Source organism: Muscardinus avellanarius (assembly GCF_963383645.1).
Source record: "Muscardinus avellanarius genome assembly, chromosome: 2".
NCBI classification, from domain to species: Eukaryota; Metazoa; Chordata; class Mammalia; order Rodentia; family Gliridae; genus Muscardinus; species Muscardinus avellanarius.
In genome coordinates, this window is record NC_137787.1 from 66,473,096 (window position 1) to 66,496,130 (window position 23,035).

The following is a 23,035-nucleotide window of genomic DNA, read 5'->3' on the forward strand; positions in this document are numbered from 1 at the left end:
TCCTCCTGTCTCAGCCTCCCAAATGCTAAAATTAAAGTTTAATAAATTTGTCATAAATTTATGTGTGTGTATGATTAGGGCTGTTTGTATTTGTGTTTGTGTTTGTGTATGTGTGTGTGCACGTATGCAAATGAGAGAGAGAGAGAGAGAGAGAGAGACACACACACACACACACACACACACACACACACACATACTGGGATTTGAATCCAGAGCCTTGCGTGTGCCTTGAAAGTGTTCTACCACTGAGCCCTAATCCTTTCAAAAATTATATTGTGAGACAGGGTATTGATAGGTTGCCCAAGTTGTCCTCAGATTTGCTGTCCTCCTGCCTCAGTCTCCAGAGTAGCTGGGAGTATAGGCATGTGCCACTGTGCCAGGCAGAAACATTCTTTTGAAGTAAGCATAGTTTCTGGTTTAATGAGACAGATATTTTCCATAATGAGTCTTTTTTTTAAATTTGTTTCAGCTCCCCAGTCCTGCCAGTCTGGCTACTTCCAGTGTCAGAGTAATGGGAATTGCATTCCTCAGTCCTGGGTGTGTGACGATGAGCTGGACTGTGCAGATGGCTCAGATGAACATCAGAATTGCCGTAAGTGTGTAGAAAGGAATCTTGTTTTGGTTCTTTGGAAACCTAAAGTCTAACCTATCACCCCTAAGTTATACAAAATATGATGATTCTTTATGGATGCTGAGCTGGGCCTTAAATGTCCATGGACGACCACCATATGTCAGCAAACTCATTCAGGGGGTGGATGATATTACAAGTATTAACAACTTAAAAATACACCCCAGCCATTTGGGTCTGGGATAGATGACTAGTCTTTAATTTAGATTATGGTACATTCAGGAGAAAAACAAAATCTTTATTGATATGCATAGTTGTGGGGCTTCATTTGAGTGGTTGGCTATTTGGATGAGTCCTTTGCGCCTATAGCACTCTCTGCAGCCCACCCCTTCTGCTCAGTATTAAACTCTTTTCTTTGCAACTGAGTATAAGTGAGAGCTAGTATGGAGTCTGCTGGAGGCTTTGTCGGCAGTCATTTTGGTCACTGCTACTACAGCCACTGTGGAAAGAACTGCAACAAGAAAGAAAACAGTAACTGGTAGCAATGAGTGGGCCCTGGCAATTGCTACATCCCCAGATACTCTCCCAGGGTAACCTCGCTGGGCTTAGGATTTCAATGACCCTCTGTGTGCTGATGGGACCCAAATCAATGCTTATGACCCAGAATTTTTGACCATACTTTAGTCTTGAATATCTCCAAGGTGCCTCACATCCAAGGTGTCTCAACTAATCATCTTCCCTGCTGAACTGATACTTCTTCCTATATTTTCTGGTGTGCACACTTTATCTTTATTAACAGAAATAAAATTCAACCCACTCTAAGGTACTGGCAGGAAATACAAATCTGTCTCAAGCTCTCAAAATTGCCAGATTGAGGCTTGTTTTACATTTTAACCCAGAATGTCATGAAACATCTTATAATGAAAATATTTTGTTACATAAAAACGATTTCTGTAAGTGACATAAAATATGTGATCAATTCCCATGGGAATGATATCACAATCCCCATGCCAGGAACGTGGAAATTATTCTCCTTTTGTCCCTCTCTTTCACCAGCTTCTGCCTAATTTTTTTTTTTTTTTTTTGTGGTACGGGGGTTCCTGGAAGCCCTTCTACCTCTCGTTACACTCCCAGACCTATTTTATATTTTTTATTTGGAAACAGGGTCTCTTATGCCAGCGAGGCTGGCTTTGAACCTGCGCGATCCTCCTGTCTCCGCCTCCCAAGCGCAGGGATTACAAGCATGGGCCACCACGCCTGGCAGCTTCTGCCTAATTTGCCTAACAAACATTTCTATGATTCATCTCTTCTTTTCCATTTTTCCTACCACTGTCTGCTAGCATCTATCATCTGGTGACTGCAACAGCCTCCGGGCTGGCCTCCATGCCTCCAGGCCTGTTCCTCCTCAGGTTCTACCTGGCACAGATGCTGGGAAGATCTAGCAAAACCCCTTGTCAGCTCTCTGTCACTTCCTGGAGAAAGTTCCAACTCCCTACAAGGTTCGCCATGGCCTCCGAGATGTGGCCGGTGCTATTTTTTCCACGTCTATCATGAGCCGTTCCTGCCTTGCAGCGTCCACTTGGGGCACAGCAGTGCTTGTAGTTCCTTGTGCCTGTCATTTGCCTCTGTGCCTCCTGCTCAAATGCTTGTTATAGAAGGCTCTCTCCCTCTTAGATCTCTTGCTGGTGCTTCTCCTTAAGGTCCTGTGGAGGCGTCACTTCCTAAGGATACTGTCCCAGTCTGTGCTCCCGCCCTGGAGTGACCGGGTGCCTCTAAGTCCTATGTGCTGCCATAACGATTTTCTAATTATTTCTTTACAGTCTCCCCCATAATACTGTGAGCTCCTTGAGTGTAGGGATTGTGTCTTCTTCGTCTTTAGATTCCTATTGTTGGTGCACTTTGTGGCATTTAGTAGGTCCTCAGTACATATTTGGGCCATGAATTAATAAAGGAATCACAGCATTAGGTTAGTAATTTTTAATCTGTCCATTCTCTAAATTTGAATGAGCTTTTAATTACTCCCTCAAACCCTTGAAATCTTAAGTACAAAATATAGAGTTATTTGGACTTGAGTTTTAGATGAAAGGCATAGTAATTAACATAATACTGGCATCTGCTTTAGGTTCTTTTCAGATGTTTTAAGACTGCCTATGACTTAACTTTTGTAGGAATAAAAGCAAACTAATTTTATGCGGAAATTGGCAGTTTATACTTAAATGATTATATGGAAATTCAGTCTTTTTATTTTATTTAGATAATTGTGTCTCTAGCATGACAAAATTTAGACATGTAAGTGCCTTCTAAAAGAGTCTATCTATTTTGTCCTTATTAATAAAGTAAAATTTAATCCACCAATGCTCAGTACTGAGAGACATTGTGAAATCATGCTATAAAAATTTCAGAAGTTGGCTGACTAGAAAAATTATATTTGCTATTAAAGATAAAACAAAAGGAAGAAACAAAGTGACTAGAAAAAGATATAATAAATTAAGCGTGGGAAAGGGTTTTATTTTTACATCTTATCATATGAAATTCTTTATATTTGGATTTTCAAGTACAAAATCTAAAGCTGTCATTTTCTTTTCTTTGTGGTACTAGAGATAGAACCCAGGGGCATTCTATCTCCGAGCTACACTCCCAACACTTTTATTTATTTATTTTTTTGGTGGTACTGGGGTTCCTGGAAGCCCTTCTACCTCCGGGCTACACTCCCAGACCTATTTTTACATTTTTATTTGGAAACAGGGTCTCCTAAGCAAGCGTGCGGCTGGCTTCGAACCTGCACGATCCTCCTGTCTCTGCCTCCCAAGCGGGGGAATTACAAGCATGCGCCACTACGCCCGGCCCAGCACTGTTTTTTATTCTTTATTTTGAAACATGGTCTCACTGAGTTGCAAAGAGCCTCACTAAGTAGCTGAGGCTGTCCGTGAACTGCGATCCTCCTGTCTCCGCCTCCCAAGCACAGGGATTACAAGCGTGCGCCACCATGCTTGGCTTGTTAAGTTTTTATGACATATCCCTTAGTAGATACTTGTATTTTTTTTTTTCCTGAACTCAAGTATCTTTACTATATAGAAATGTAGAAAGCTCTATAAATTCAGGAGAAAATCTTTTCCTTCCATAGATGACTATATTATATTCATTTTAGAAGATCATATTCACCCAGTGCTTCTCTTTTTATGAAGACAATTAAAAATCACTTAAGATAATGTTATCAAATCCAGGTAATTTCTGCCTCAGATTGATCGAATAGTCCACCTATTATGCTTGTGGCCACCAGTTTATTTCATTTCATCTGTTTTGTCTGGAGGCTAAATTGATAAACTGCTAATATCCTGCTTTTACCCATACTTATCAACATAAGATAAAGCCTAGCTAGCTTACAATTTTTTTCTGTTTATAAAATTTGATACATGGTCAATGTAGGCAGTTTATAAAAGAGAGAAAAATAAAATATAAAGAAAAAGCAAAATTGCCCCTATTCCCACTGCTGTTAACCCCCTGGCATATTTCCATGTTTAAATAAGGATTTCAGTGGAGTGGAGGGTTGTTTATCAATCCTTGCTGAATACCCATGTCTTGTTTCATTCACATATCTTTCAATGTATGTTGTATTCGCAACACATGTTGATCATGCCGTTGTCGACACTAGGTACTAAGCTGAGGCCATTTTGACAGCACAAGACCTCTGCTATTGCACCGAGCTTAACTCGGTGGTCGCTGGATCCGCAGCTTGTGTCTCTGGGACCTTTATGTTCTCTGCTTGCCTTGGCTTTCCAATATCCTTATTTTATATTTTGTACATGTCAAGAGATGAAGCTGTGCCAGACGGCGACAGTCAATTTAGTAATATCTTTTTTCCTCGCAGCTGGCAGGACATGCTCAAGCCACCAGCTGACATGCTCCAACGGTCAGTGCATCCCCTCTGAGTACAGGTGCGACCACGTCCGGGACTGCTCAGATGGAACCGACGAGAAAGACTGCCGTGAGTCCCTTTCCGTCTTCGCGCAGTGTTTAGTTTCGCCCTTGTCCCTCTGGCATTTTAATCAATTTGTTAAGTTTGTTGATGGACAGAAATGCCCACAATACGCCTCTTGTTGCTGGAATCTCTCGGCAGATTCTTTTGTGGATTAGGGGTGATGTTCTGATAGGAGTCTATTTTTAACAAGACATTCTAAGTTTGTCCTGTCTCAAGACATCAAGGTTTTGTATGTTTTGAAGTAAGAAACTTTTAACATTAACAACAGAATCTTTAAATACATTGAATACAAAATCCAATTTGGTCATTTTTAACTTTAATTACACCGCTATGGTAAGTTTCTAGGTAAAATTTCTCATTAGTTTTTTTGCTTTTGTCAGAAAATGTTTTGTCTAGATTGCCATTGGGAAGCATTACTCTGTGTGTGTGTGTGTGTGTGTGTGTGTGTGTGTGTGTGTGTGTGTGTGTGTGTTACTAGGGATTGAACCCAGGGTCATTCTATCTGAGCTATATCTTCATACCTATTTTATTTTTTATTTTAAAACAGTGTCTTTTTTTTTTTTTTTTTTTTTGGTGGTACTGGGGGTGGAACCTAGGGACTTTCATCCTTCTGGCTATACTCCCAGACCTGTTTTATACTTTATTTGGAAACAGGGTCGCACTAAGTTGCTGAGAGCCTCACTAAATAGCTGAGGCTGGCTTCGAACCTGTGTGATCCTCCTGTCTCAGCCTCCCAAGCGCGGGGATTACAAGCGTGTGCCACCACGCCTGGCAAAACAGTGTTTTATTAAATTGCTGAAGGCCTTGTTAGGTTGCTGTGACTGGCCTCAAACCCCAGCTCCTCCTGTTTCAGCCTCATAAGTAGTGGGATTATAGGCATGCACCACTTGTAAACACACACACACACACACACACACACACACACACACATTTATAATATTCTGTATCAGTTTGTAACTATATGTCACAAGATAAGGCACATAAAGCACAGTAATCTATGCATAATACATAAATATTACTATTTATAAGAAAGTGCACCAGGCATGGTGATGCATGCCTGTGATCCCAGTACTTGAAGGGCTAAGACAGGAGGATTGCAGGTTCGAGAACAACCACAGCAATTTAGCAAGGCCCTCAGCAACTTAGTGAGATTCTGTTTCAAAAATAAAATAGGTCTCGGGATGAAGCTCAGAGGTAGAACAACCCTGGATTCGATAGTTCCCTCACCAAACACGCACACACACAGAGTGCAATTATGGTACGTTATATAATATCAGGAAAGTAAAGAGTAACGGGCTCTTGAGGCTTATGTAAAATTATTAGAATGAATATAACAATAGGAATTAGCTACTGTGGCAGTCTCTGTTTTTCTTCCATCTTTGTGGTTGTTAGGATTTGAACCCAGGGCCTCATGCATGCTGGACAAGTGCCTTTTCACTGAACTGCATCCCAAGCCCCATACTTAGATGGTTTAAAAAACAACACTTGTCAATCTTTCTTCTTTATTTAGAGGAGGGTCTATTTTCTAGCAGAGTTCCTAGTACACTTATGTTCTGGAATAATTTTCATTCTAAATGTTTTCTTTTGAAAGAGACTACGGTGTATCCAATCTGAGTTTCCCTTCACTTTGAAAATTATGCAGAGAATTAGACTTAACACTGGCAATTTTAGAGGAAGTGGTTCTGTCTGGCATAACACAGCAAGTTCCTGAGTCAAGGGCTGTATTTTGTGAGGCAAACACTAGGTCCTTCATTGAGGCAAATCAGGAAAAATATATTTTATTAATAATGGTGATAAATCATATATTTTGCAACAGGTTGTAAATTTCAGCGCATTAGACAAATTCTAATTATTAAGTTTCTTAGTGAGGACAAGACAGGCATTATTTTACTGTCTTAGAAAGAAAGAGACGAAGACTTTGCTGAGGTTGAGTGGCAGAGCTAAGGCACAGCCAGTCTTCTGGTTCCAAGTCTGGTGACTGCTTTCATGAAGGGTATTATTTACAGAAGGGGAAAGTCCTACCTCGTGCAAGGTTAAGAGAGCACCAGTGGCTTGTGCCACCAGCCAGCAGTCTGTGTCTTCATCCCTTATTTGCAAGTGGATAAAAACGAGTGCTTTATTGCAAATGTAATAGGACTGAAGGAAATGCTACTCTGGGGAAAATAAAAGGCAGCTGAAGCAGACTGTTTGGACATTTTCCATGTGAGCATCCTGTAGTCGAGTCTAAAGTCACCCAGTACAACTTATGGCTTTGCCAAAAGCCTGGCAGGATGTGAACATGCAAGTAGCCGTGATAAAAGAGAATGAAGGGAAGGAAGTGGGTTTTATAAAATATCTGGGCAGGAATTTTTAATCAAAACATTTTTATTAAAAAAGTTTCATTATAAGTAATTGGTGAAATAAAGATTCCTTAAGGAAAGAGATCCAGATTTATAGCTCATTGTTTCTGGAATGATACAAGTCATGAACTTTTCAGGGTAAATCATGGCCTTACAATGAATCTCACACATGGAAGGGCTCTTCTCACCTCATTACTGAGGATCAAACCCAGTGTCCTCTACCACAGAGCCTTACCCCAGACCTTTTTATTTTGAGACAATGTCTTATCAAGGTACCCAAGCTGGCCTTGGACTTGAATCTTCCTGCCTTAGCCTCTCAAGTCACTAGGATTAGAGGTATTAATTACACTGGCTATTATTACTATTTTATTTTAGTGGTGGTGGGCATTGAACTCAGGGCATTCTACTTCTGAGTTATACCCTCATTCTCTTAATTTTTTTTTGTTTTGTTTTGAAACAAGGTCTCATTAGATTGCTAAGAATCTTGATGCATTGCCCAGGTTGTCCTTGAACCTGCACAATCTTCCCATCTTAGCCTCCCAAGCAAGCACCACCATACCCAGCAACATTGGCTATTTTAAATGTCACTTTAGGCATATAGCAACTACTATTAAGAGCATCTCCCATATGATCAAGGATTAAATGAAACTTGACCAGAAATAGTTTTGTGAAAAATGACACTTTATTCTGCTGTTTCCACAGTCATGATGTACAGCAAACATTGCTTCTTGACACATACAGAATCAACCTACAAACATGACTTTGTTTTTCTATTTCTCAGAAGTAAGATGGTCTATGGGAACCATAGGAATGGGGTCTTAATATATTCGGCATCTAGAAAGCACCTACAGACGGTAATAGTGGTTGGAAAAGCTCCAGAAAAGGACTTAATTCCCCACCCACCCACCACCCCAACATTTGAGAGGATCAGGAAGCCTAACCCTGGAGTTCATAGCCCTGCCTGTTAGACCAGATCCTTTCACACTTCTAAAATCGAGACACTGAGCTTCAAGACAGAGAAACTGTGTCCATTCCAGGCATTCCTCTCCAGAACAAAGAATGGTGTGTAAGGGTCTTCTCAGGGAAACAGAAAAAGGGGAGGTAAGAGAATGGATGCGATGCTGAGAAAGGCCAGGCTGTTGAAGTCTCTATAGAAAGATTATCTTTGAAATAAATCTGGTATGGTAGGAGATATTTTTGTTGTCTCTGTCCTTTTTATCTGCTATATTCTTAGATGCTTAAGTTATCTTGTTTATTCTATAGCTTATGAAATGTTTCTGAATATATATACACATATTTTTGCATACATATGCACATATATATTCAGATAATATATATATATATATATATATATATATATATATATATATACACGCACACACATGTACATATATATGAGCTTTTACTTTTACTTGAAAATGAGTAAAAGCTCATTTTCCCCTAAGTTTTTTTTTATTACTCAATCTAATCATCTGTAAAATGACACCCGATTTTAAACAGCTTGTCAATTAATTTCTTATACTTTAAGGAACAGAGAGATTCAGAACTGCAGTCCATTTTACTTCTAATGGGATTAGCATCAAGGAAAACCCACTCATGCAGAGTCTAAGATAAACATCAGGACAATGCAGCAATTATGGGCCATTCAATTAATATATTGAAGTGACTTTGGGTTGCTCAAAAATAGTGCAGTCTTTTATTTTTTTTTTTTCAGGGAAGTAAAAAAGATTATTTTGTTTTATTGAGTACCGCATTAGAATGAGTTTGGTGTGAGTAAAACTATCGCTAATTATCGCTAGTTTGCAGGCCTTCTCTTTTGTTACTTAGGAATGCCAAAGAAAGGGTAAAATCCCCGCTACAATGAAGGCTTTCTTGCTGGTGATCAGCAGCCTTTGGTTGGCCTGCAACTGGGGCTGCTTTGTGCCTGAAGTTTTATTTCTATTGACTTTCTGTTCTTTAGGATTTAAACATTTTCCTTTGTATATCTAACTGCTGAACTACCAACTGGGGGAACAGCTGAGAGTAAGGAAGGTGAGCAGAGACATTCTGTGGACCTTAAGGACCTGAGGGCTTTCAACTTATTTCCTTGTTCATGCTGCCCAGTGAGCCTTGCTCTCCTGACCTGGTCTTGCATATCACAGCATGGATGGACCTTTTTAGCATTCTCACAGTGGAGCTAAGATTCAGAGCCTGGAAACCTGGAAGGAAAGGAGACACGTCTCTTATGTAATTTCCGTCATACAAACATGTTAACAATATTTTCATCTTTTATTTATTTTATTTTATTTTGTGTGTTTGGGGATGGAACCCAGGGGCATTCGACCTCTGAGCTACACCCCTGCCCTATTTTTTATTCTTTATTTTGAAACGGGGTCTCACTGAGTTGCAGAGGGCCTCACTAAGTAGCTGAGGCTGTCCGCGAACAGCGATCCTCTGGTCTCAGCCTCCTGAATGCTGGGATTACAAGAGTGCGCCACTACGCCCAGCATCTTTTATTTTATTATTTTTTATTGATTTTTTGTGGTACTGGGGATTGAACTCAGGAGAATTCTACCTCTGAGCTATACCCACCCATCCCTATATTTTTAATAGGATTTTGGTAAGGCCGGGCGTGGTGGCACACACTTGTAATCCACGCGCTTGGGAGGCGGAGATAGGAGGATAGTGCAGGTTTGAAGCTAGCTGTGCTGGCTTAAGAGACCCTGTTTCCAAATAAAAAATATAAAATAGGTCTGGGAGTGTAGCCCGGAGGTAGAAGGGTTTCCAAGAACCCCAGTACCTTCAAAATAAATAAATTAAATAAATAAATAAAAATAAAAAGGATCTTGGTAAATTGGTCTCAAACCTGTGAATACTCCTGTCTCAGCCTCCCAAATACTGGGATTGCAGGTGTGTACCACCGTGGCTAACAAATTTTCAATTTTTTTTTTGGTGGTACTGGGGTTCCTGGAAGCCCTTCTATATCTGGGCTACACTCCCAGACCTATTTTTTTATTTTTGGAAACAGGGTCTCTTAAGCCAGCGTGGCTGCCTTCGAACCTGTGCAATCCTCCTGTCTCAGCCTCCCAAGCGCGGGGATTACAAGTGTGCGCCACTACACCTGGCAGGATGTAAGTTCTTTGCGAGCAGGGATTCTTCATTGCCTTATTCTTAGTACTTAGTACGCCTGCCAGTGTGCCAATATTATTGGATGAAACATTTAAAAAGGGCTATGGGAATTTCTACTTCACTTGTCATTTTCTGTCTTTATTCAGTTCTTATCACAGTGGAAATCAGATTTCAATAACTATACTTGGAGTAGAATAGAATTCTAATTTTATTCTGAAGAATGACTGGTTCATGCTATACTGACATCTACCTAGCATTGATTTGCTGATGAGTATTCATGTTATCTTGGACCAAATTCCTAGCAGGAGAGCTGAGCTGCACCATTTTTAGTGATTGGAATGTGGCCTCTCATAATCCTTTGGTGCAGCTAGCCTTCCTGTCTCTGGCTAGACTTTGCTTGTTTATTCTGTCCAGGTGAGTCACTGGAAATAGTCATAAGGAGGAGATAAGAATGGTACCAAGGTGTTTTGTAACCCTAAATGAAAACATGTAGCCCCATAACTCCTTCCGTGTTTCTGAATACAGTGCACATTGTAAGCATTTGTTCACTTCTTTGCACTAGTCTTTGGAGTTTTGATGCACGATTTTCCATCCTGTTTCTCATTTATTCCTATGGTAGAGCTTGCATGAGATGTGTAAAATGATTTTTTTTAAAGGAATTTAGCACCACCTCAGGCTTTATCTCCTCTGTAGTTTTTGGTGGTCGCAAAGACTGGCTGCAGATGCAGAGCCCCTGGAGTAGTCCTCTCAGGCACATTTCTGAGTCCCACTGATAGAGACCATGGAGGGATCTGGGGCTTACGACCCAGCTAGTACAAAGGACAGTAGGATAGGGAAACTAGATAACTTAATGTGTTTTCCTTTTTGACTTTAGCTTTCTAGAATGGCTCCGACCAAGCCTGATGTTCTCCTAGCCTCTGGAATGACTGTTGTTTCCTTTCTCTTTCCAAGGTGCTGATTTATCTATTTCCATTTTATAAGTCCGCTTATGTATAGATTTTCAAACTGACAGCCACTTTAAATTATTTTTGGAAACTCATTTCTAAAGTGGGAGTAGACACAGTGTGCACCTCAAGGGAGTAGTTCTAAGGGCGGAGTCACACATATGGAGTACTTTGACATGTTTCTGGCATGCAGTTTTTAGTATGTTACTGACGATGATAATCATTGCTTATTTAACTTTGTGAGTAGGACTCACAACTCAATGAGTCCAGCTGGTAAACTTTTTCTGGCAAATCATTACTCTGACTGGATTAGCCGGTCTTAAAGCCAAAGGAAGAACACAGAATAAAAGGGTAACTCTAGGGCCTTAAAGTCCCAGGCATCTGGGCTGCACTTGCATCAGAAACGTCTCGTTTTCATTTTAATCTGGGGCCAGTTTCTTTACCTAGACTCAAGATGCCCTCTTTTTCTTTATAACCAGTTTGCCTTATTTTTTATGTTCTTTTTTGTCGTTTTGCCAAATTTTGAGGTTAGGATGTATTTGCAGTCTCCTGTTTGTAAGTTTGTAAGGTTAGTCTTAGTTTTGTCAAACATATAAACAACAACAACAACAAGGCTTTTCACTATCTGCCAGTGGGAAACTGAGAGGATAATGACTTCCTATTTCCTGTGGTAGAGTGAAACTCAATAATTTACTATTGTTAGCAGGAGCCATTGGATCTCTTTTTTTCTTCCTTTGCTCAGAGCAAATAACTTGTTTCTTCCTCTGGCTTTAAGACAAGTGAATCTCGTCAGAGTAATGATTCCCCTCTGTATAGGTCTCCAAAGGGGTAAAATCAGAGGCAGCAGTTGCGAATACTTTCTATACTTAGTGGCATTGGAGAGCTCTGTCCAGTCGTTACTGTGGGTACACAGCTCAGGTTATCTGGGCAATGGAAAGACCAGAAAGCATGCAGGGGTTGAGAGGCTCCTCTGCCGATTGAGAGAGAGTCATTATCAGCACGGCTGGAGACAAGAAAGCTGCTCCTTGCTCATTCTGAGTGTGGAACTGCTGACCTCTGGCCAGCAAATCCCCTTCCTGATGACATCAGGCTGGCCTTGTTGGTGGTGGGCGGATTGAGCCAGGTCAGTAAACTTTTAGTCACATCAGTGGGAAACTGAGTTCTTCTCCTTTCCTTTTGTATGGCACTGGCTCCCAAAGGTCAGGATGAGAAAATGAGAGCCCTGCCCAGGGCATTTATTCTAGATTCCCTCATGTCCATAATAATCACCTTAAATGCAGTAGCTACAGTCCCAGCCCAAATAAATTTTCCTTTTGACAGGTAGCTTATCTATCGCAAAGAGCTGGGGTTTTAAAGATCCCCCCTTCGTGCTTGCTGCTACGCTTAAAAGGCGAGATAACACATGCACTCCAGGAACTATCTGGCACACAGGGGGGAAGGGAATTGTTGCTGGCCTCACCTGGTCTGTTGCATCTCTTGAAGACAGAATTAATAAACAGAATTGTGACTCATTTGAGGACACTTTTGCAAAGCATGCAGTCTCAGTGATGAAAAGATAGCCATAACCTTAAGCACTAGTTCAGTTTTAGACTAAAAAAGTGAAGTTCAGAAAAAATTTGATCAGATATTTTTCTACTTTTTCTCTGAGCTTTGATCTTATTTATTTGTTACTCTTTTATTTTTTTATTTTACTTTTTTTCCTTTGGTACTGGGGATCTGGAACTCAGAGGCATTGTACCTCCAGGCTACAACCCCCAGCCCAATTTTATTTCTTATTTGGAAACATGGTTGCTGAGGTCCTTGCTAAGTTGCCAGGGCTGGCTTCCAACCTTTGAGCCTCCTGTCTTAGCCTTCCAAGTACTGGGATTACAAGTGTGTGACATCATGCCCTGCTTGTTACTCTTTTAAAAAGTCTTATTTGATCAGACTTAGATGCAGAGGTAGCAGTCCTCAGAGAGGCTAGCCTGTGTCTCATGGTAATCTGTTTCTTTCGTTTTTGTCCAGCCTCCTTCGATCTCTTGGTCCAAAGTGTGGTGTGTTCCGCAGCCTCTTCTTCATGTTTTAAGTTCACTGTGTCTTTAGAGCAGTGTGCTGGCATTTGTATTGTAGGACCCCTGGAGGGACAAGATTCTGAATACTAGGTTTCTTTTTCTTTTTCTTTTTCCTTTTGCATTACTGGGGATCGAACCCAGGGACATTCTACCTCCAAGCTACACCCTCAGCTCTATTTTTTGTTATTTTTATTTTGAAACAAATTCTCACTAAGTTGGAGAAGGCCTCACAAGGCAGCCGAGGCTGGCCAGGAACCTGCAATCCTCCTGTCTCAGACTCCCAAGTACTGGGATTACAAGCGTGTGCTACCACACCTGGCTCCTAGGTTTCTCAACTTCTGTATTTAAGGTATTTCTCACAAGTTTGTGGATTCTTCCAGCGCTTGGGCCCCAGGTGATGAGGCACAGAAGGGTTAGTCAGCCCAGGAACAGTCTTCTTCCCTCACTACCTCCCTGTAATCAGGTTCAGGACACTCAGATTGGCCTCCACAATGCAGCCCCTAACAGATTTGTACTTTTGTTGTCGAACAACAACATCCCTGGGGATTGAACTCAGGGGCATTCCACTTCCAAGCTACTTCCCCAACCCAATTTAACTTTTGTTTTGAAACAGGGTCTTGCTAGGTTGCTCAGAGTCATGCTTTGTTGCTGAGGCTGTCCTGGAACCTACAGTCATACTGTTTCAGCCTTCCAGCCTTCCGAGTACTGAAATGACAGGTGCGCGCCGCCCTGCCTGGCTCAGATTTGTAATTTTTTTGTCTCCATCTCCTTGGTCTATGACAGGATCCCCTTTGGTAGCAAAAGCACATGGCCATAGGTCAAGACACCTGCTTCATGGGGAACCTGGTTTATGTCCCTTTCATTCTTCACCCAGAGCACTAGCAGCAGCATCAGAAAGTGGCCGTGCTTCTTTCACAAGAAATAGGAAGTTCATGTTCATTACTTTCTGTAGAGACTGGGAAGTGGCTGGAAAGGAGACACATGCAGTTTCATCGTTTATCTTTTTTATATTTGGTAGTACTGGGGATGGAATCCAGGGGCTTTCTACATTGGAACTACTTCCAGTCCTTTTTTTATTTTGAAACTGTGTCTCACTAGATTGCTGAGAGACTCGGTTGCTGAGAGACTCGCTACATGTGGAGTCTGTCCTCAAAACTGTGATCCTCCTGTCTCAACCACCTTACAGATGTGCTTTGTCTTGAAGCAGCTGGAACATCATGGAAAAAAGCTTTCTGTTTGCTATATGGCTTGGCAACTAAGATAATCAAGGAGACTTGATAGATTACTTTTGAACTCCCGAAAATGAGAAGATTTAGGCTTATTCTTCCTTTACAACATAAGAAACATTTTGAGCTGCATGTGGTGGCGCACACTTGTAATTCCAGTACTTGGGAGGCTGAGACAGGTGGATTGTGGGTTATAGGACAGCCTCAGCTACTAGTGAGGCCTTCTGCAACTTAGTGAGACCTTGTTTCAAAGTAAAGAATAAAAAATAGGGCCAGGGGTATAGCTTGGAGGTAGAATGGCCCTGGGTTCCATCCCCAGTACTGGGGAAAAAAATTTGGAGATCACTTGAAAATTTTTTTTTTTTTTTTTGGTACGGGGGATGGGACACAGGGGCATTCTACCTGTGACCTACAGCCCCAGCCCTATTTTTTATTCGTTATTTTGAAACAGGGTCTCACTGAGTTGCAAAGGACCTCATTAAGTAACTGAGGATGTCTGCAAACCCCTATCCTCCTGTCTCAGCCTCCCAAATGCTATGATTACAAGCGTGTGCCACCACGCCCGGTTTGAGAGTTCATTTTTTAAAGTACTAGTTGGTAGCATGGGGTGAGTTTAATGCAGTTTCGGCACAGAATTTTGTGCATGGGGTCTGCTTGAAAAGATTTTAGGAAGCCGGGTGTGGTGGCACATGCTTGTAGTCTCAGCATTTGGGAGGTCAAGACAGGAAGATCAGATTCATGGTCAGCCTCAGCTATTTAGTGAGGCCCTTTGCAACTCAGTGGGAGCCTTGTTTAAAAATAATAAAAAATAGGGCAGGGGTGTCTCTTGGAGGTAGAATGCCCCTGGGTTCCATCCCCAGTACCAACAACAACAAAAAAAAAGATTTTAGGATTATCCAAGACATTTATCTGATGCATCTATGTATGTCTGAAAAATATCAAGTTTTTTTAAAATTTATTATTTTATTTTGAAACAAGGTCTTGGTAGGTTGATGAGAGTCCTACAACTTTCTCACTACTTGCGGATGCTGTCCTTGAACCTTTGATCCTCCTGTCTCAGCCTCCAAAGTACTGGGATTACAGATGTGGGCCACTATGCCCAGCTTCAAGTTGGTTTCTTTAAATGCAAATTTAGCATCAGTGTGAGACTCTGTTATTTGGTCTTTGAAATCTTAACTAAGACATGCCTTTTCCTCATTTAAAAAGAAATCTGATCTAAGACTTGATAGGGAAACAGTCCTTACTCACAAAGATAGACCAAGAAAGATAATCCTACTTGTGGGTAGGAAGATAATCAAAGGCCATAAAAAGCAGATGCTTGGAATGTTTTAAAAGCTGTTTAACTAAGATGTCCACCTGAGGTAATTCAGTGGCAATATTGATCATTTATTGAGCATAGAGAATGATGTCCCCAGTGTTAGGGATTCTAAAATGAGTAAGATGGTATTCCTGTTCTCACGGGCTGCATTATGCCCTGGGATGAATAGAACCAATAGTATACATCTTACAGTTAGGAGTCATGAGGGACACTTTCCCAAGACTGGGGAAACACAGGGGAGGGATGGACAGCATGTTATTCTGCAAGGGACATCCTAATTTTCTGCTATGATGTAGAAAACCAGGGTTAAGCATCTAGTTAATAGCAGTGAGTTGACCAAATGTGTATAATGTGGCCATAGTATAGTCATTCCCATCCATGGGCTCCACATCTGTGGATTTACCCACTGTGAGTTAAAAATATTTGGAGAAAAATAATTGAGCCTACAGAGTTCTTTCTTATCATTTTCCCTAAACATCAGTATAACAAATATTTATGTTGAATTAGATCTTATATATAATCTAGAGATGATTTAAAGTAATTGGGAGTTTATCTGTGGTTTCTATGCAAATACTACACCATTTTATATAAGGGGCTTGGGCATCTTTGGATTTTGGTATCCGTTGGGTGGTCCTGGAACCAATACCCTCTGGGTACTGAGAGAGGAATATAATTTGTGCTTGTGGAGCAGTTATGCTTTTCAGAGTGCTTTGCTAGACATCCTCTTTTTAGGTCCCTCAACCTTGTGTGGTAGGTAGATTACCCACACGAGGGGAGAAGGAAGTGGTGAGGCAGAGAGGGTGGGCTCCAGCCCCAGGTCTCCTGACCTCTAGGCTCCAGTCAGAGGAGAAAGAAATGACCTTTCATTCCCCAGAGCATGTGTGGAGGTACATACATTTCCTGGGGTGTTATTTGTAGTATGGAAAAGAAGGTTCCATTTTGAACTGTTAAATTCTAACTCTTCTTCACCTCTCAGCTCAAAAGTCACTTCTTCAATACCTCTGGTACTGAAGATAACTCTGGACTCCCCAATCCCCCTACTGTGCAATCTCATAGCCCTGTGTAGTTTTTGCATAGTGCTTAACCCAGCTTCTCATTTGCCATTTGTGTCTTTTTTTTTTTTTTTAACATCCAACTGTAAGCTCAAGGAAGTGAGGGACCACTTCTCTTTTGGGTACCAGTATATGTTCATCACTTTTTGCCTAGCAGTAGCATAATAGCAGTCACTCAAGAAATGTTGGTAGAAGAAATGTCTCAATTTAAGGTTCATTTGTTGTTTCCATCCCTTTTTAAAATAGACTATCCAGTATGTGAGGAGCTTACTTGTGCCAATGGAGCCTGCTATAACACGAGTCAAAAGTGTGATTCAAGGGTTGACTGCAGGGACTCCTCTGATGAAGCCAACTGCAGTAAGTAACGAGCACGAGAAGTGCAGTGAGCCACCGATACGCAGCTCCTCTCAAGCCTGTGTTCAGTGAATTAATGTTGGTAGTTTGAAGTCAGCCGCAGGTGGGGGTATGGACATCATGCACACTATAAATTAGGACCTTTGGTTCCTGAAGAACTAGTTGTTAAACATTTACCAGCATGACCTTGCCAAATAAGAGTCCTGTTTTAACTTAAGATAGAAAGCACTTGGGAGGCTGAGACAGGAGGATCACACAGGTTCGAAGCCAGCCTCAGCTACTTAGTGAGGCTCTCAGTAACTTAGAGAGACTCTGTTTCCAAAAATAGGTCTGGGAGTATAGCCCGGAGGTAGAAAGCCTCTGGGTTCCACCCTTAGTACCACCAAAAAAAAAAAAAAAAAAAAAAAAAAACCAAAAACCTTAAGATAGAATATTTCTATGAGATTGAATGGCTACAGTAGAGCTGAAATTCTCTCGTTTCTTTTCCTTTTTAACCCTGTGTCCCAGCTGTGATGTGCGCACACAACGAGTTTCAGTGTGCCAGTGGGGAGTGTATCCCGCGTGCCTACATCTGTGACCATGACCACGACTGTGACGACAGCAGCGATGAGCAGAACTGCAGTACGGTGGCTTTCTTATGCTGGGTTGCGTTGTTAGGAGCATTTCATTTTTGCATATCTGTTTTTTGTTTTTGTGTTTCTCCCGCCAAGCACTAGCTTTTTTTTTTTTTTTAAGAGTCTGTATGTTTGACTGCAAATGGAGTAAAAAAATCATGTAGGGGCTGTGCCTCAAGCCTTAGAAATATTGTGGGTCTGTGGTCCTTTATCTTCCAAGGATCTGTGTAGAGTTGAAGGGCTGCTGATGGACAGTTTGCATTCTTTCCCTAAGCTACCAGGGGACAGGGCATATTATATCACAGGACTCTCAAATTACCCATACCTCAGGAATTGGTCTGATAACTTTGATAGGAGAGTGAGAGAAGAGCTTGAAAGGGAAAGGGATTCCCTATTAGTGCCGGTTCTGTCTTCTTTTTACTTGAAATTCTTACCACATTTAAGTTGGAGGCCAGGACAGTTTCAAAGTGGTGCAGATGGCTTTCATTGCCTCTACTTCTTCACTCTGACCCTATTTTTATTTCTATTCTGTTGCTTGAAGTGTGAACCAGCTCTCTCTTAAGATTATCACCTCTTGACTTACTATTTTTTGATGATGTAAAGTTGGAAAGAGGACTCTGTGAAAGGGTTTTATTAATTCCAATGAGTTGGCAGTTTATTGTGGTCATTTATTTACTAGAATGAATAATTTTTATCTACATCTGTTTTGGTTGGTTGGTATCGATGCCTTAGGGGATCGTTGAATATTTTCAATATCACTTAATTTTCTATGAAGAGTGCCTGATTTCCTTCCTGGAATCTGACTTACTTAAGTGACTCTATTAAAGAGAATCCAACATCATGGGGTGGGTTACTCCCAATCATTTGGTCCTAAGTAGCGATCACAGTGCTTTTGTAAAGGTAAGAGAATGTTGGACATTGGCAGGTCTAGCATCTTGATCAGTGTGCATTCTCTGTTTTGTTTCAACTTATCACATACCATTTTGATCTTGAGAAATGGAGACTGGCACCTGAGTTCACTTTCTGGATGCAGAGGTGCTATTATCTCTTCCTTCTTCTCTCCTTTCTTCTTCTCTTCCTGCTTTATTTTCCCATTTCTGTCAAGAACTTTAGGGCTTAAGCCAACACAGAACTCTGAGTTTCCAGGCACTCAGCTGAGGCGGTGAGGTGGGCACTTGGGCTTTCCTGGGGGACCCGTGTCCTTGGGTGCAGCTGTTGCTTTTTCTTCCAGACTATCAGACCTGTGGTGGTCACCAGTTCACTTGCCCCAATGGCCAATGCATTCATCAAAACTGGGTCTGCGATGGAGATGATGACTGTCAAGACTATGCAGATGAAAATGGCTGTGGTAAGGAGGGGAGAGGATTCCACCCGAAAAGATTTTTCTTAAAGGTTTTACTCCTTCCTTGGTTAAAATTATTCTGTATGACAGAGAAGCCCTAGAATTGGCTGGGGTTTGAGGAATCATTTAGGGATTTAGCAGGTAGGTAGAGGCAGGTAACTTTATTGACTTTTCTTAAAGAAGACTGAACTCAAATATAGCACACATTATAATGTTTTCCTGCCCACCATTAAGGCAAAATAAGTAGGGTGATCTCTCCTTCTATATCCCATTCTGGCTTTTCCCTTTAAGGCTGTCTATCTTACCTATGTGAAAGTTTTAGGAAGAGGAAGGAGGGAAAAATAGAGTAAAATATGATTTGTCTTAGAATTTACAACCTTTAAAAATGACTTTGAACTATAGTAACACTTCAGTGCTTTGTAAATTATGACTTCCAAATGAGTCACTGACATGCAGAGGCTTCGGAGAGGCCGAGTTGGGAGCATGTGGGGCAGAGATAGATGGGCAGGCACAGGGAAGGCTGCTATCCAGCAAAGTGTTTAATGACAATCTGAGAAGGAAAGTATCAGTGATATTGACTTCTTCACCCTGCTGGGATCAGTAGCAGTACCTCTGACAGTCCTGAAGGTACTAACTCCCATGCCACGTAGCAGATAATAAAGTTGATACTTGTTCTGGAAATATCCACTGATTTTATGTATTGGTGGTCTAGAAAGTGACCTTCCTACATTTTTCAGTTTTTTTCCTTTTTTTTTTTTTCAGTACTGGGGATGGAACCCAGGGGCATTCTACCTCCGAACGACACCCCCAGCCCTATTTTTTTTTCTTTATTTTGAAACAAGGTCTCACTGAGTTGCAAAGGGCCTCACTAAGTAGCTGAGGCTAGCTTCGAACCTGTGCAGTCCTCCTGTCTCAGCCTCCCAAATGCCAGGCTTCATTTTTTTTTATCCTACTCTCAACATTTTACTAAATAAATCAAATCACACAACCAAAACACAAACTCTGGAATCCTGGGATTGTCTTGACAATCCTAGTTTTATAATTCATGATTTTAATGATTGAAACGCCTCTTAGGTGGTTATGAACCTGGTTTCTTGATGATTCAGGTCCCTATCTGTTTCTGCTCTTTTAGTTTGGCTGGTGCTGCCTCCTCCAGAAAGAGTGGAACTTAATTCCATTCTGTCATTCTTTAGAATCTCAATAAAAGACTACTGGATTCCTGGTTTTATTTCCTCTGAACCGTGGATTAAAAAGAGCTAACTCCACCTCTAGTGTGGCCTGTAACTCTTTCTTTCTCCCCAACCCCCACAGAAAGCACTCATCATCGTCAGACGTGTTACCCAAGAGAATGGGCTTGTCCAGAGTCTGGACGATGCATCTCAATTAATCAAGTGTGTGACGGGGTTTTAGATTGTCCAGGAGGAGAAGATGAAAGCAATGCCACTAGTGGAAGATCCTGTGGTGAGTGTGGAAATTCATCTTGATAGCTTGCAGAAAAAATATTTATGTGTTCTAGAACAGATTCTCAAATACCGAGTGCATCTGTTGGCATTTGCACAACAAAGTACCCCAAGACTCAGTGACGTAAGTCACGTTTATTGTTTCTCACAGGTCTGTATTCTGGCCTAGAAGAGCTCACTCACAAGTTAGGATGTTGCAATAAAAGCTGGGATTAGCCTAGGTTGTTTTTGTGGTGGTGGAGAGAGCAAATCCTAGTGCTCAAATGCTTATGATATGTTTGCTAATGTCTTACTGATCAAGGGATGTCACTTGGCTAGGTCCAGAATGGACTGAGGAAGTAAATCTCTCTCTCTTTCTCCGGATTGATCCCAGGGACAGTCTGTCTCTGAGCTATATACTCCATCTTGATTTGTTTACTTCTTTATTTTTGAAACAGGGTCTTGTTAAGTTTCTGAGGCTGACTTCAAACCTGCGACCTTCTTGTCTCAGCCTCTAAGCTTCCATCTCTTGATGGGAAAGAGCTTAAAAAATTGTGGCTTTTCCTCCAATAGGGAGATTTATTCTAATGACAATTTTGATGACTCCATAGCTTCTTTGGAGATTTAGTTTTATTAATTTTTATTATTTTGCAGTGCTGGAGAATCAAACCCAGGGCCTTGCACAGGCTCCCTCCCTTTTTCTTCCTTTCTCTTCCTCTCACCACCAACCCATCAATTATGTGGATATATGATTGTCCTATAGGGGAATATAATTTGTCACCCCAGTTGCATAAATCATATACCCTCTAAATTGGTTGTTGGCAGAAGTGCCCATGTAACCGTAACCCCAAGGATTTTTCTTCCATAAAACTTCCTATATTTATTTTGGTACTAAGCATCGAATGCAAAGTACTTCTGAGCTACACCCCCAGCCCTTTATTAATTTATTTACTTATTTATTTATTTATTGTACTGGGGGTGGAACCCAGGGGCTTTTCTGCTATACTCCCAGACCTTTTTTATATTTTATTTGGAAACAGGGTCTCACCAAGTTGCTGAGAGCCTCACTAAGTAGCTGAGGCTGGCTTTGAACCTGTGCGATCCTCCTGTCTCAGCCTCCCAGGCACTGGGATTACAAGCATGTGCAATCATTCCTGGCTTATTTTTTATTTTGAAACAGTGTTTTGCTAAGTTGTTCACAGGACCTCAAAACTGTGAACCTCTTGTCTTGCTTTCCGAGTACTGGAATTATAGGGATGTGCCACTGCACTGAGTTAAAACTTTTAATATTTGCCGGGCATGGTGGGGCACGTTTGTAATCCCTGCGCTTGAGAGGCGGAGACAGGAGACAGGAGGATCACGTAGGTTAGAAACCAGACACGCTAGCTTAAGAGAACCTGTTTCCAAATAAAAAAGTATAAAAATAGGTCTTGGAGGATAGCCTTGAGGTAGAAGTGTTTCCAGGAACCCCTGTACCACACACAAAAAAACCCTTTTAATATTTATTTATTTTTATTTTTTATTTTATTGGGGACTGAACCTGGGAGATTCTACCTTTGAGCTATACCCCCAGCCCTATTTTATTTTTTATTTGGAAGCAGGGTCTTGCTAAGTTGCTGAGGCTGGCCTTGAATCTGTGATCCACCTATTTCAGCCTCCCTAGTTCTGGTAAAACTTACAATATTAAATAAAATGATATCCCCATCATTGTATTTGGGAGCCCTATTATAAAAAGCCTAAAAATTAACTGGGTATGGTGGTGTGCACCTGAAATCCTAGGTCCGAGGATCCCAGGTTTGAAGCCAGCTTCAAAAACTTAGTGAGGCAGTAGTCAGAAACTTAGTGAGATCCTGTTTAAAAAAAGGGAAGGGTGAGAGATGTGTAGCTCAGAGGTAGAATGTCCTTGGGTTCAATCCACGGTGACACACACACACACACACACACACTCACGCATGCATACACACACACACACTAAATATATAAATGAACAAGAAATATATAGTCATAGCTCAAAAGTTAAAATTAAGAGATTAAAAACTAGCAAAAGAAAGACATTATCACGTGGAATCCCACCACTTAAAGCAAGTTACAGTTAATGTTTTCAGGGTGTATTCTCATTCCAGTCACTTGGAAGTTCTTAGCCCCTTCTACTATGTAGACAAAAAGATAGCCATATGACCTGATTTCTTTTTATAAACAGCACTTATAATGACTTATACTTGCATGTAATAGCAGTTATAACCTTAAAAAAATAAAACACGTATATTAAGCTTTAATAGATAATATAGCAGGAGGTTTGAAGGTGACCAATTTCCTGTTCCTCCACTACAGTCATACTCAGCTTTTACTTGTGGAAAAATAAACTATTTAGTAGGTCGCCTTGTATAGAGGTTATGTTAATTTAACATCTTTTATTTCCTCTCTCTCTGTTGAGGTCTGAGTATGTGCTCTGTCCTAAACTGTGAGTACCAGTGCCACGAGACACCCTCTGGAGGAGCGTGTTTTTGTCCTCCAGGTCATATCATCAACGTCAATGACAGTCGTACCTGTGTTGGTAAGTGACAGGTTGGCGTGTGTGGACTATCATCACTGATAGGTCCCATGGTTTCTGATATCAAGGACTTTGTACTTATAGATGGGAGTGATGGTCTGTATACTAAAGGGCCTCACTAGGAAACCTGGGAGACAGGCAGTTTTACCT

General features: G+C 41.1%; 1 protein-coding gene across 1 annotated transcript in view; it reads left to right on the forward strand.

Annotated features, from left to right (window-relative positions):
- Window positions 1–23,035, forward strand: part of LRP2 (LDL receptor related protein 2) — a gene marked incomplete at both ends in the record, with an annotated part of 215,934 nt that overhangs the window by 42,470 nt on the left and 150,429 nt on the right. Inside the window, 7 exons of the mRNA XM_080688848.1 lie at window positions 470–592; window positions 4,437–4,553; window positions 16,832–16,942; window positions 17,447–17,560; window positions 18,785–18,901; window positions 20,207–20,356; window positions 22,769–22,888. Of these exons, the coding sequence (XP_080544974.1) occupies window positions 470–592; window positions 4,437–4,553; window positions 16,832–16,942; window positions 17,447–17,560; window positions 18,785–18,901; window positions 20,207–20,356; window positions 22,769–22,888 (852 nt within the window). The remainder of the gene's footprint in view (window positions 1–469; window positions 593–4,436; window positions 4,554–16,831; window positions 16,943–17,446; window positions 17,561–18,784; window positions 18,902–20,206; window positions 20,357–22,768; window positions 22,889–23,035) is intronic.